Source organism: Ovis canadensis, chromosome 1, assembly GCF_042477335.2.
Source record: "Ovis canadensis isolate MfBH-ARS-UI-01 breed Bighorn chromosome 1, ARS-UI_OviCan_v2, whole genome shotgun sequence".
NCBI lineage: Eukaryota > Metazoa > Chordata > Mammalia > Artiodactyla > Bovidae > Ovis > Ovis canadensis.
In genome coordinates, this window is record NC_091245.1 from 32,033,056 (window position 1) to 32,046,214 (window position 13,159).

General features: G+C 39.7%; 1 protein-coding gene across 1 annotated transcript in view; it reads right to left on the bottom strand.

The window, feature by feature from the left end:
- FYB2 (FYN binding protein 2) overlaps nucleotides 1-13,159 on the bottom strand; it is a 132,650-nt gene that overhangs the window by 19,589 nt on the left and 99,902 nt on the right. The window contains exons 10-12 of the mRNA XM_069592672.1: nucleotides 11,815-11,926; nucleotides 3,233-3,331; nucleotides 539-567 (exon numbers count right to left, since the gene is read on the bottom strand). Of these exons, the coding sequence (XP_069448773.1) occupies nucleotides 539-567; nucleotides 3,233-3,331; nucleotides 11,815-11,926 (240 nt within the window). The remainder of the gene's footprint in view (nucleotides 1-538; nucleotides 568-3,232; nucleotides 3,332-11,814; nucleotides 11,927-13,159) is intronic.

A 13,159-nucleotide genomic window follows, 5' to 3' on the forward strand; every position in this document is an offset into this window, starting at 1 on the left:
GGCCCTCCCTCATTGACACATTCAACTTACAGAATGTGATTGAGAGTGAGCACACTATATGTCAGGCACTGTGCTAATTTGTGCACTATTCCTTTTATAGCAAAGCAAACAATATTCTAGTGACTCACCCTTGATTCAATTAGTATGTATATTGGAAAGTGTTCATGTTCAAATTACTGTGTCTTAATTCGGGTGAGCTGACTGTGGCAAAATATAAAACGCACACACTTTGTGTATTCAGAGACGAGTACAAATCCTAGAGCACTAAAATAGGGATGCTAGTCTGAGAGTCTTCCTACAAAGGGATAATGCATCTATTTCTTAGATATTAAGGGGCGCCTGGTCTATAGGAGGCACTTGAGAAATGTCACCCATCTTCCCCAAAGTAAGTAAGACTATGATGTAAAATATCTTCCTTGATTTTAATGTATCAATTTTTCATTACATGTGGAATTCAGAGAGGATTACTACTTCTTTCTTAGACTGAAAACGTCAGTGCTGAGTAATTTTGTTCCAGCAATAAGTGAATGTCACTTACCTAAATCAGGCAGCGAAAGGGAAAATGCCCTGTTAATTGACAAAAGACACAAAGGGTTAAGGGAAAAGCCATATTCAGAAATGTTCATTGATAACATCTCAAACAACATAGTGATGACTAGGTTTCTTGATTTGGATGCTTTTGGGGGAAAAATGTCAATATGAAGCAAACCTTCCCTGCAGCTTTATTCTGATCACCTCTCCCCTTCCTGTAAATGAGCTTATTTATCCCCAGTGACCATCCTTACCCACTTTCCTAATGGGACAGTCTCAGGCTCTCCCACAGCTCTTCTCTGTCCACAGGATCCTATTTCTCCTTTCTAACCTTCCAGGATGCCAGTCAGATATATCCAGTGTGTGGGACACAAGGTGAGAAAGATGACCCTCTGGAGATGCTGGACTCTTGACTATGTACAGGTTTAAACAGAGAGGTGACTTAAGGGGAGAATGCCAGGCCAGACGGAGATGGAAGATGGTAAATGTGCCAAGTAGGAGAGGACACTTGGCTAAGTATATTGTCCAGTTTTCCTCAAATCTCATAGTTAAGGAGACCACATGGAAAGAAGTATGATATGGTAGGGGAAAAATTCATGTGTATTAAGCAACTAATTTAAGCTCAGTCCTATGGGCCTGGCAACAAAAGGTAAATAAAGTTCTGTGTTATCTTGGTATGTCTCTATGGCAATAATTGAAAAATTAAGGTAAAGAGGCAAATTTTTGCAAAATTTAAGGGGAAAAAAATCTTTTCAGACCTTACTAAAAATGGTAGATTTTCCCCTGAATGTAGTGAATTTATCTTTATAGAGGTGTGCAGACACAGAGATTTGGCCTCTTAGGAATAGCTCCAGAGAAGCTTGTGTAGTGGGTTGTACTAGGCAATATGGACCCTTCTTACCCCGAGATTCTCTGACTGTAAGGAAAAGGATTTCTTGTAATAGATCTTATAAGATTTGCACAGGATGTTTTGGAAACGCAGAAAAGAAACTGGTAATACAGGTTTGGGATTCACGGAATGCATCACAGAAGGGATAATATTTGACCAAATTTTAAGAGAAGACTAGAACTCTGATAATCAAAGGAAGATAGAGGAGCGCAGATGCGTTTCAGACCTATGGATATCATGGTTAAAAGCAAGGAGGCATGAAATACCATGGTGTACATATAGGGTGTGTGTTATGGGGTGGAGCTGAGAGTAAATCTGAGTAAGATGGAGCTGGACAAGTAGGAAGGGGACTGCCATAATGGTATTTACTTGCAATGAAAAAGGATTGGATATTTGTTCTAAAAGTCATAAACAGTCACTGAATAGTTCTAAGAAAAAGGAAGTCACATTTACATGCATAAAACATCAGCATTCTCACCTGGATTAAATTTTTAAGGGGCTGCAGGCACCATGCTAATAATTTTTGTCAGAAGCATGTAACCTGCTAAGGTCAGGGTGTGCCTTTAAGGGTCTCACCGGCCACTAGGACTAGACTCTGTCTTCCATGTTTAGGGCTGCAATTTGTAAACCTCATATACTGTATAAATCTCTTGGTAGATCTAGATCCAACATACAGTTAGACTTAAATTCATGTTGCTTTAAGGTTTTATCATTGAAAAGAACTTCAAGGTAAAATAACAAATTCCATGTCAACATATGTAGTGACCGGGGGCAAATTATTTTACCATCCCGTGCCCTCATAAAATACAGATCTATGTCTATGTTTCTCTCCCTCCCTCTCTGAAGTGCCTTCAGAGACCACGCAATCTCCTATTATAAGCTAAAAGAAATGCGGTCCCTATGGATGCAAAATGGAAGTGACTTGCCCATAGTTTCACACTGAATAAATGGAAGAGCTGAAATGAGAATCCAGAATCCAGTCTCTCCTACACATGAATTGTAACCTTCCCAATTCCCATCGGTAATTAGCTAGGGTGAACTTGAAGGGTCCCTTCCAGAGCTAAGACTGAGATACATGGACCATTCAGCTGAAAAGTTCATCTCCCCTCTCCACACACTACCTCTCTCAAGAGAGGCAAATTAGAATATGGAAGTGTAGACAAAAACCACTGGAGCCTGTAGGACTGAGAAAGCATGCTGCTGCTGCAAAGTTACTTCAGTCGTGTCCGACTCTGTGTGACCCCATAGACAGCAGCCCACCAGGCTCTCCCATCCCTGGGATTCTCCAGGCAAGAACACTGGAGTGGGTTGCCATTTCCTTCTCCAATGCATGAAAGTGAAAAGTGAAAGTGAAGTCGCTCAGTTGTGTCCGACCCTCAGCGACCCCATGGACTGCAGCCCACCAGGCTCCTCCGTCCATGGGATTTTCCAGGCAAGAGTACTGGAGTGGGGTGCCATTGCCTTCTCCAAAAGAATGTAATTAATAACGTAATTCTCAGTAGTAACAACAGGAATATATGCCAACGATGATGAAGAAGTTCCTTTCCTGGACTTTTTAAGACTTTCCCTCTACCTTTTTGTTCACAATCTTCCCTTGTCAATTTTTCAAAAAGGACATTGTCACTTTCTCACTAGCATGTGTGTGTGAGAGGCACTCAATACTGGCAAGGAGGAGGTAGGTGATAACCAGGGCTTTGGTTTTAGCATCTGGTACCCCTTTCACTAGAACAGGATGGAGACTAACAGCTGTGTAACTACCAGGGTGGCACTGCTAATCCTCTCCTAGAAAGAGAAATAAAAAGGGACTTTTACCTTATATTTTCTTTTGAATTGATTTTCTTCACTTTAAATCTACCCTTTTCTTTCTTGAAGAACTTCTGCAGTCTTTTAAGTGATGCTTTTCCATCTGAACTAAGAGGAATCAGAAAATATAAATAACATAAACATAAACATATAACACATAAACATATTTACAAACATAAATACTGTTTGAGAGAGTACTGGGGATGGGAAGCTGCTGTAGTAAAATAGATCAGAGACTTCAGTCTCATTACTATTAATAAAACAGACCCACTTAAAGAAGAGCAGGAAAATACCTTGTCAAGCCGTATGTTCTTTTTTTAGATTCTGATAGGAATTAGCACATACCAGCTATGAAGGAAATTATTACATTTCAATACAAACTTTCACCTACTCCAAATGGTCTTTATTTTACAGAGTTTATGGAGCAAAGTCTTCCTTTTAGAGACCATGACTCAGGGACCTATACATTAGTGAAATTCCTGGCTCCTGAGATTCATATCACTGATCTTTAACTTATGGGATGATAATATAACAGTGATGCTACACTGACTGCCTGCTTAATGATTAAAATTTGTCCAAATATGCCCTGATTTTGGGGGGTGGGGGAAAGGTTAGGGAAAGTGGATGATTCACCCACATCATCCCACCCAGCATAAATGCCCTATTTTCCTTTCAACCTTCAAACTTTTGCTTTTGACTGCTGCTATTTTCCTTCCCACAATGTACCCCTAATAACTGAATTTGATTAATAATCCCCATTTGAGCAAATATTGATAACACTGAATTATTACATATTAAATTAAGCCCCAATTCCAGAGATAGCCTCATTAGCTTGAAAAGACACAGGTAAATGAAAAGATACAGGTAAATCATAACCATTGATTTCTTCCTGGAAAAAAACTGAAGCATTTTATTGCTATTTATTTATTCTTTCTCACTTACTCCCTAATGCAATATCAAAGTCTTCTACTTGGGGAGATGGACATTTTCTCAAAAGAAAAAGCAGCATGCTTAAAAATTACAAGATATGATTATATACAATTACAAATAACCTACTGATAACAGTATTTTATTACAACAGCTTATCTCCACTCTCTATGAAAATCTTCCCTAAAGATGGAGTGGGTAGTGATGGAGGTCATTTCCTAAACTTCAGTTTTCCCAGACTAGCAGGAAATACCCTTAGGTATGAAGTCAAGAAAAAGAGAAACTTGCTCTATCTTTGGGTGGTTGCTCTTTGTTTTGTAGACATCTTCATACATTTTTTCACTATTTTCTTTTGAAATTAAAACAATATATTTATAATGGCAGTGATACAGATTCATATTTGACACAAAATTATGGATACCTACCAGGTGCTAGGTACTCGATCTTTTGTTTGTGAAATCGTTTTTATGGCAACATATGCACATGTTTTTACAAGCAGGTGGTAAAATTAAGTAAACACTATAAAAGTATGTACAAACAAAAATTAATATTTGCTTCTACCCTGTTTCCATGTTTGTTCTCATTTAGTGAAAGTTAATTTATTAACAGATTCCTCCCTTGACCCTCCCCCTTTGCATATTTTACATTTAACAATCAGTCTACTAAACACCAGACATTGTGCTGAATGCTGGAGAAGTAATGGAGACAACCAGACACATCTTGAACAGTCCTCCTCTATAGCATGGCTTTCACCCCATCCAACACATAGGCTTAAATACACAGATATACTTTGAATCTACCCTGGCAATGGAGGATTTTCAAGTTCAGAACTTAATCCACATTGAGTTTAGGAGAGTCACTTAACTTCTCTATGCCTCAATTTCCTTTTTTAAAAATGAGGGTACTGTGTTTAATGATCTCTAGACTGCTCTCCATCTCTGACATTCTAAGAAGGACAAAACAAAAACCAGTAGCATTTGATTATCCCTTCTCCATTACCTTTTCATTCATTTAAAATATTTTTTTAAATATCTTAACATGTGCCTGGCATTATGACATGGGTAAGGAAAAACGGTAAGTGTAAAGAAGAAAATCACCTAAGAGGGAAGACAGCTAATAAAGAATCACATAAATATAGAATTTTTAATAACTGTGACAAGTGCTGTTAAAGAAAGGGTAATGGTAATACTATAAGACTACATACTTAGGAGAATATTCCCTAGGGAATAATGATTGAGCTGAGATCAGAAGAAATATTAAGAGTCACTTAAACAAAGGGGCACAGAAGAGGAAAGAAAATTCCAGGAAGAGGGAGTAGCATATGCAAACACTCAGCAGTGGGAGCTTAGCAAGTAAGAGAAATTAAAAGGTCATCATGACTGCATCTCAAAGATGAAGACTGAGCATGTGTGAGAAGAGGCTGGAGGGGTAGGTAGGGACACTCAAGTCCTCTATACATGTTAATGTCAATTGTAAAAGTATTGGGAATATACTACAAAGCTACAGTAATCAAAAGAGTATGGTACTGGCACAAAAACAGACACATAGAGAAATGGAACAGAATAGAAAGCTGAAAAACAAACCCACACACTTATGGTCCATTAACTGATGATGAAGAAGGCAAGAATATACAATGGAGAAAAGGCAGTATTTTCAATAAGTGGTGCTTGGAAAACTAGAAGAAAACATAGGCTCTTTGACATAAGTCTTAGCAATGTATTTTTGCTATTTGGATTTGTATATTTTGCTATTTGTATTTTTGCTACTTATTTTTGTATTTGGAGCCAGATCTGTCTCCTCAGGCAAGGGATGCAAAACCAAAAACAAATGAGAGCTATTCAAACTTAAAAGCTTTTGCATGGCAAATAAAAACATTAACAAGACCAAAAGACCACCTACTAAATAGGAGAAGATATTTGCAAATGATATGTCTGGTAAGGGATTAACATCCAAAATATATAACAAGAACTTAAAACTCAATATGAAAAAAAAAAAAAAAAGCAACTCAATTAAAAACAGACAGAAGGCCTAAATAGACATCTTTTCAAAAGAGACAAACAGATAGCCAATAGACACAAGGAAAGATGCTCAGTATCACTGATCATCAAGGAAATGCAAATGAAAAGCACAGTGAGATATCACCTCACATCAGTCAGAATGGCTATTGTTAAAAAGATGGCAAAAGATGTTGGTGAGGATGTGGAGGAAAGGGAACCCTCACACTGTTGGTGGGAATGGAAATTGCTACCACTACTATGGAAAACAGGATGGAGTTTCCTCAAAAAATTAAAACTGTTGTATAATCCAGCAGTTCCACTCTTGAGTATATCTGAAGAAGATGAAGACACCTAATTCAAAAAGATATACAGACCCTAATGTTCATAGCAACATTATTTACAATGGCCAAGATATGGACGCAACCTCAGTACCTGTAAACAGATGAATGGATAAAGATGTAGCATACACACATACACATAAGAATACTAAGCCATAAAAAAAATGAAATTTTTGCCATTTTCAGCAACATGGGTGAACTTGGAGAATATTATGCTTAAACATACAGAGAGACAAATACTGTATGTTTTCACTTACAAGTGGAATCTCTGAAGTAAAAAATAAGTAAAAGAATGAAACAGACTTGCAGATACAGAGAACCAATGGTTACTGACCTGCCTGTAAGTGTCTGAGGGTCTCCTGTAGAGGTGTGAGTCAGCAATGGCCTGACACAGGGACCGGGCACTGGCAGCAGCAGTCCTGGGAGGCACAATGTGTGGCATAAATTCTCTTGGAGGAGGTCGCCATTAGCCCTACCATAAAGCTGCCGGATGGGTGACCCACAAACTGAAGAACAATTATAACAAAGAAGTTCTCTTACTGTTGGAGGTTCTAGGCTCCACATCATATTCCCCCACCTGGGGATCTGGAAAAGGGACTGGAAATCCCCAGGGAATCTGAACATCAGCAGGATTGGATTATAGAACTTCCACAGGATTAGGGGAAACAGAGACTCTTGGAGGGCACAAACAAAACCTTGTATACACCAGAACCCAAGGGAAAGGAGCAGTGCCCCATAAGAGACTGAGCCAGACCTGCCTGTGAGTGTTTGAGGGTCTCCTGCAGAGGCGTGACCTGCGATGGGGTCAGGGGCAGCAGCAGTACTGGGAGGTGTGGTGTGTTGGCATAAGTCCTCTCGGAGGAGGTCGCCATTATCCCTACCATAGAACCTCTGCCTCTAACACAGGGATTGCAGACTCCCAGGACTGGGTCACCTCAGGCCAGACAACTAACAGGGAAGGAGCACAGCCCCACCCATCAGCAGAAAACTGGATTAAAGAGTTACTGAACATGGCTCTGCCCACCCGAGGAAGACCCAGTTTCCCCAACAGCCTGTCCCTCCCATCAGGAAGCTTGTGCAAGCCTCTTATCCATCAGAGGGCAGACAGAAGAAGAAATATAATCCCATGGCCTCCAGAACAAAAACTGCAATCACAGAAAACTAACCAAAACAATCACATGGATTAGACTTGTGTAACTCAATGAAACTATGAGACATGCCATTTAGGGCCACCCAAGACAGGTCATGGTGGAGAGTTCTGACAAAATGTGGTCAGATGGAGAAGGAAATGGCAAATCAGTATTCTTGCCTTGAGAACCCCCATGAACAATATGAAAAGGCAAAAAGAAATGACAGCAGAAGATGAGTCCCCCAGGTTGGTAGGTGTCCAATATGCTACTTGGGAATAGTGGAGAACTAGCTCCAGAAAGAATGAAGAGGCTGAGCCAAAGTGGAAATGATGCCCTGTTGTGGATGTGTCTAGTGGTGAAAGTAAAGTCCAATACTGTGAAGAACAATTTGCGTAGGAACCTAGAATGTTAGGTCCATGAATCAAGGTAAACTGGATGTGGTCAAATAGGATATGGCAAGAGTAAACATTTATGTTTTAGAAATTAGTGAACTAAAATGGATGGGAATGGGTGAATTTAATTCAGATGACCATTATATCTACTACTGTGGACAAGAATTCTTGAGAAGAAATGGAGTACCTCTCATAGTCAACAAAAAGACTCCAAAATGCATTACTTGCATGCAGTCTCAAAAATGACAGAATGATCTCGGTTCGTTTCCAAGGCAAACCATTCAACATCATGGTAATCCAAGTCTATGCCCCAACCACTGATGCTGAAAAGCTGAAGCTGAATGGTTCTATGAAGACCTACAAGATCTTCTAGAATTAATACCCCCAAAAGATGTCCTTTTCATCATAGAGGATTGGAATGCAAAAGTAGCAAGTCAAGAGATACCTGGAGTAACACTCAACTTTGATCTTGGGAGTATGAACTGAAGCAGGGCAAAGGCTAACAGAGTTTTGCCAAGAGAACCCACTGGTCATAGCAAACACCCTCTTCCAACAACACAAGTGATGACTCTACACATGGACATCACCAGATGGTCAACACCAAAATCAGATTGATTATATTCTTTGCAGCCAAAGATGGAGACGTTCTATACAGTCAGCAAAAACAAGACCTGGAGCTGAATGTGGCTCAGATCATGAACTCCTTATTGCAAAATTCAGGCTTAAATTGGAGAAAGTAGGGAAAACCACTAGACCATTCAGGTATGATCTAAATCAAATCCCTTATGATTATACAGTAAAAGTGATAAATAGATTCAAGGGATTAGATCTGAGAGACAGAGTGCCTGAAGAAATATGGATGGAGGTTCATAATTTTGTATAGGAAGTGGTGACCAACACAATCCCCAGGGAAAAGAACTGAAACAAGGCAAAATGGTTGCCTGAGGAGGCCTTACAAATTGCTGAGAAAAGAAGAGAAGTGGAAGGCAAAGAAGAAAGGGAAGGATATACCCAACTGAATTCAGAGTTCCAAAGAACAGCAAGGAGAGATAAGAAAGCCTTAAGTAAATAATGCAAAGATATAAAGGAAAACAATAGAATGGGAAAGACTAGAAATCTCTTCAGGAAAATTATATACCAAGGGAACATTTCATGCAAAGATGGGCACAATAAAGGATAGAAATATCAATGACCTAATAGAAGCAGAAGAGATTAAGAAGAGGTGCAAGAATACACAGAAGAACTGTACCAAAAATTTCTTAATGACCTGGATAACCATGACGATGTGGTCACTCACCTACAGCCAAACATCCAGGAGTGTGAAGTCAAGTGGACCTTAGGGAGCATTACTATGAACAAAGCTAGCAGACATGATAGAATTCCAGTTGAGGTATTTCAAATCCTAAAAGATGAGCTGTGAAAGTGCTGCACTCAATATGCCAGCAAATTTGGAACTCAGAAGTGGCTACAAGACTGGAAAAGTTCAGTTTTCATTTCAATCCCAAAGAAGGGCAATGCCAAAGAATATTCAAACTACCACACAATTGTGCTTATTTCACATGCTAGCAAGGTCATGCTCAATATCTTTCTAGCTAGGTTTAAGCAGTACATGAACTGAGAACTTCCAGATGTTCGAACTGGATTTAGAAAAGGCAGGTGAACCAGAGTTCAAATTGCCAACATTGTTGGATTACAGAAAAAGCAAGAGAACTTCAGAAAAATTTCTACTTTTGCTTCATTGACTATGTTAAAGCCTTTGATTGTGTGGATCACAACAAACTGTGGGAAAATCTTAAAGAAATGGGAATACCAGACCACCTTACATGCTTCCTGAGAAACTTGCATGCAGGTCAAGAAGCAACAGTTCGAACTGGATATGGAACAGTGAACTGGTTCAAAAATGGGTACAATATATATCAAGGCTGTATATTGTCACCCAGCTTATTTAACTTCTGTGCTGAGTACATCATGTGAAATGCTGGGCTGGATGAATCACAAGCTGCAATCAAGATGCTTGGAGAAATATCAACAACCTCAGGTATGCAGATGATACTACTCTAAAGGCAGAAAGTGAAGAGAAACTTAAGAGCCTCTTGGTGAAGGATGAAAGAGGAGAATGAAAAAGGTGACTTAAACTCTACATTCAAAAAATTAAAATTATGGACTCCAGTACCATCACTTCATGGCAAACAGATGGGGAAAAGTAGAAACAGTGGCAGATTTTCTTTTCTTGGGCTGCAAAATCACTGAGGATGGTGACTGCAGCTACAAAATTATTAAAAGACACTTGCTCCCTGGAAGAAAAGCTATGACAAACCCAGACAGCATATTAAAAAGCAGAGACCTCACTTTACTGACAAAGTTCAGTACAGTCAAAGCTATGATTTTCCAGTAGTTATGTATGGATGTGAGAAAAGTGAAGTCGCTCAGTCGTGTCCAACTCTTTGGGACCCCATGGACACCAGGCTCCTCCATCCATGGGATCTTCTAGGCAAGAGTACTGGAGTGGGTTGCCATTTCCTTCTCCAGGAAATCTTCCTGACCCAGGGATCGAGCCCAGGTCTCCCACATCGTACACAGATGCTTTACCATCTGAGCCACCAGGGATGTGAGAGTTGGACCATAAGGAAGGCTGAATGCCGAAGAATTGATGGTTTCCAATTGTGGTGTTGGAGAAGACTCTTGAGAGTCCCTTGAACAGCAAGGAGATCAAACCAATCGATCCTAAAGGAAATCAACCTTGAATATTCATTGGAAGGACTGATGCTGAAGCTCCAATACTTTGGCCACCTGATGCGAAGAGTTGACTCATTGGGAAAGACCCTGATGCTGGGAAAGATTGAGGGCAGGAAGAGAAGGGGGTAATAGAGGATGAGATGGTTAGATGGCATCACTGACTCAATGGACATGAATTGGGGCAAACTCTGGGTTATAGTGAAGGACAGAGAAGCCTGATGTGCTGCAGTCCATGGTGTTGCAGAGAGTCAGACACAACATAATGACTGAACAGCAATAACAGTGGTTACCAGAGGGAAGAAGAGGGGAGGACAGGGCAGGTTGGGGAGGATTGGAAGAGCATTAAGGTATACAAACTGCTACCTATAAATAAGACACAAGATATAAGGATATAATGTATAGCACAGGGACTATGACCAGTATTTTATAATAACTTTAAATGGAGTATAATCTATAAAAATATTGAATCTTCTGTGTTGTACACTTGAAACTAATGTTGTGAATCAACTATACTTCAATTTAAAACATATTGAGAATCCATAGAAGTATTATAAGTAAAACACATTCTATCACCAGTCTTGGGTTGTGAGGAGATTAGGAAGTCTCATACCAAAGTTGCTTCGTTGTCACAAAAGACCCATTACCAGCATCTTCCTGATTCTAAATGCATCTATTCATACATACCTTGAACCACTTCTATTAGTTTATCATCACTTCACCCAAATGGCATTAATACAAGTATATAAGATACCTTATTACTAATGTGCCACAGAAATTCAGCAATTCCTCCTGACAGTTTCAGGTATCTTCTTATACTTACCATTATGTGAGATAAATGAATTAAAGAAATCTGACTTTGCTCTATGGGGAGAAAAGATACAAAGACCATTGACCTATTGTGTTGTACGTTTTTTGGCCATGCCAGCATTTGTGATCTTAGTTCCCTGACCAGGAATCAAACCCACGCCCCTTGCATTGGAAGCATGGAGTCTTATCCACTTGACCACCAGAGAAGCACATGTATTTTACAGTCTTAGCACATTCATCTCACTGCAGGGCTGAAATGCTTACCTCCTACTCCCAGAGCACTCAACATCGTCATCGTTCTCTGAAACGGAATTTGGCTTAATGGCTCCTTGGCCCTGGGTTTCTTTAGTCATCTCCAAGGCCTTCACATAACCACCTGCAAGGAAAACAGAGAACTCCCTGAGAATATTTCATCAACCACTCTCCTAAATGCGTTCACATACATCAAGAATACAAAAAGGCAGATTAAGTTAGCTAACACTGGACAATAACTTTGGTTTGGATGATCCTGTGGCAAGCCACCTCACCTTACTGAGCCTCAGTTATGGTTCTCTCAAGCTGGGATAATGATGGTAACCCCTACTCTCAGATGACTGTGGCAAGGAGTAATACATCTTTATGAAAGGTTGCTAATTACCCAGCAAGCCAATGACCCCTCCTTCTTCTTGGAGGGTTCTTCCTCTAATCCTCAACCTCAAATGTTGAAGTCTGCCACAGTACAGCCACTGTGGTTTCTCTTCCTACATTTAAATGCCTTTATCCAGTTTTGTCAAAGAAGGCAATGGCACCCCACTCCAGTACTCTTGCCTGGAAAATCCCAAGGATGGAGGAGCCTGGTGGGCTGCAGTCCATGGGGTTGCTAAGAGTCAGACATGACTGAGCGACTTCACTTTCACTTTTCACTTTCATGCACTGGAGAAGAAAATGGCAACCCACTCCAGTGTTCTTGCCTGGCGAATCCCAGGGATGGGAGAGCCTGGTGGGCTGCTGTCTATGGGGTCACATAGAGTCGGACACAACTGAAGCAACTTGGCAGCAGCAGCAGCATCCAGTTTTGTAGCATTTTTTTTCCTTAAAGTAAAATTTCTTAGGTTGATTGAGTACACGCCAACATTTATTATTCATTAATGATAGCATCAGTGAGATAGTATGCCAGGTTGAAAATGTCTAGGGATTGTTTGCACAAGTAGCTAGCCTGTTAACTGCAGAATTTGGTTTATTTCACAGGGCTGTAAACTTGTCATAGCCATAAAACTGCCACCTTTTTATCAGTTGGCATAGGTTAATATTTAGAGCATTGGTGATTCAGAACCATTTTCAGATATGAACTATTAATCAGAAATAAGTAGTAATATATCTGATAAATAGCAACATGCACATTGACTTTTGTCTATTAATTAAAAGCACCAGACAACAAGATTTTATCTATCTTTATTCTTCTGATAAGAAGTCAATTAGCATATCAGCCCCAAACCCCAAATCTCAATGAATGTCAGCTCCCAGAGGCACAAAGGCCCTGCTTTTCCTTACAGAGTTATCAGTAAGTTTCTCTAGCACAAATATTTTTTTTAATTAAGAATACCATTTGTTTTTAACTTTTTATTTTATA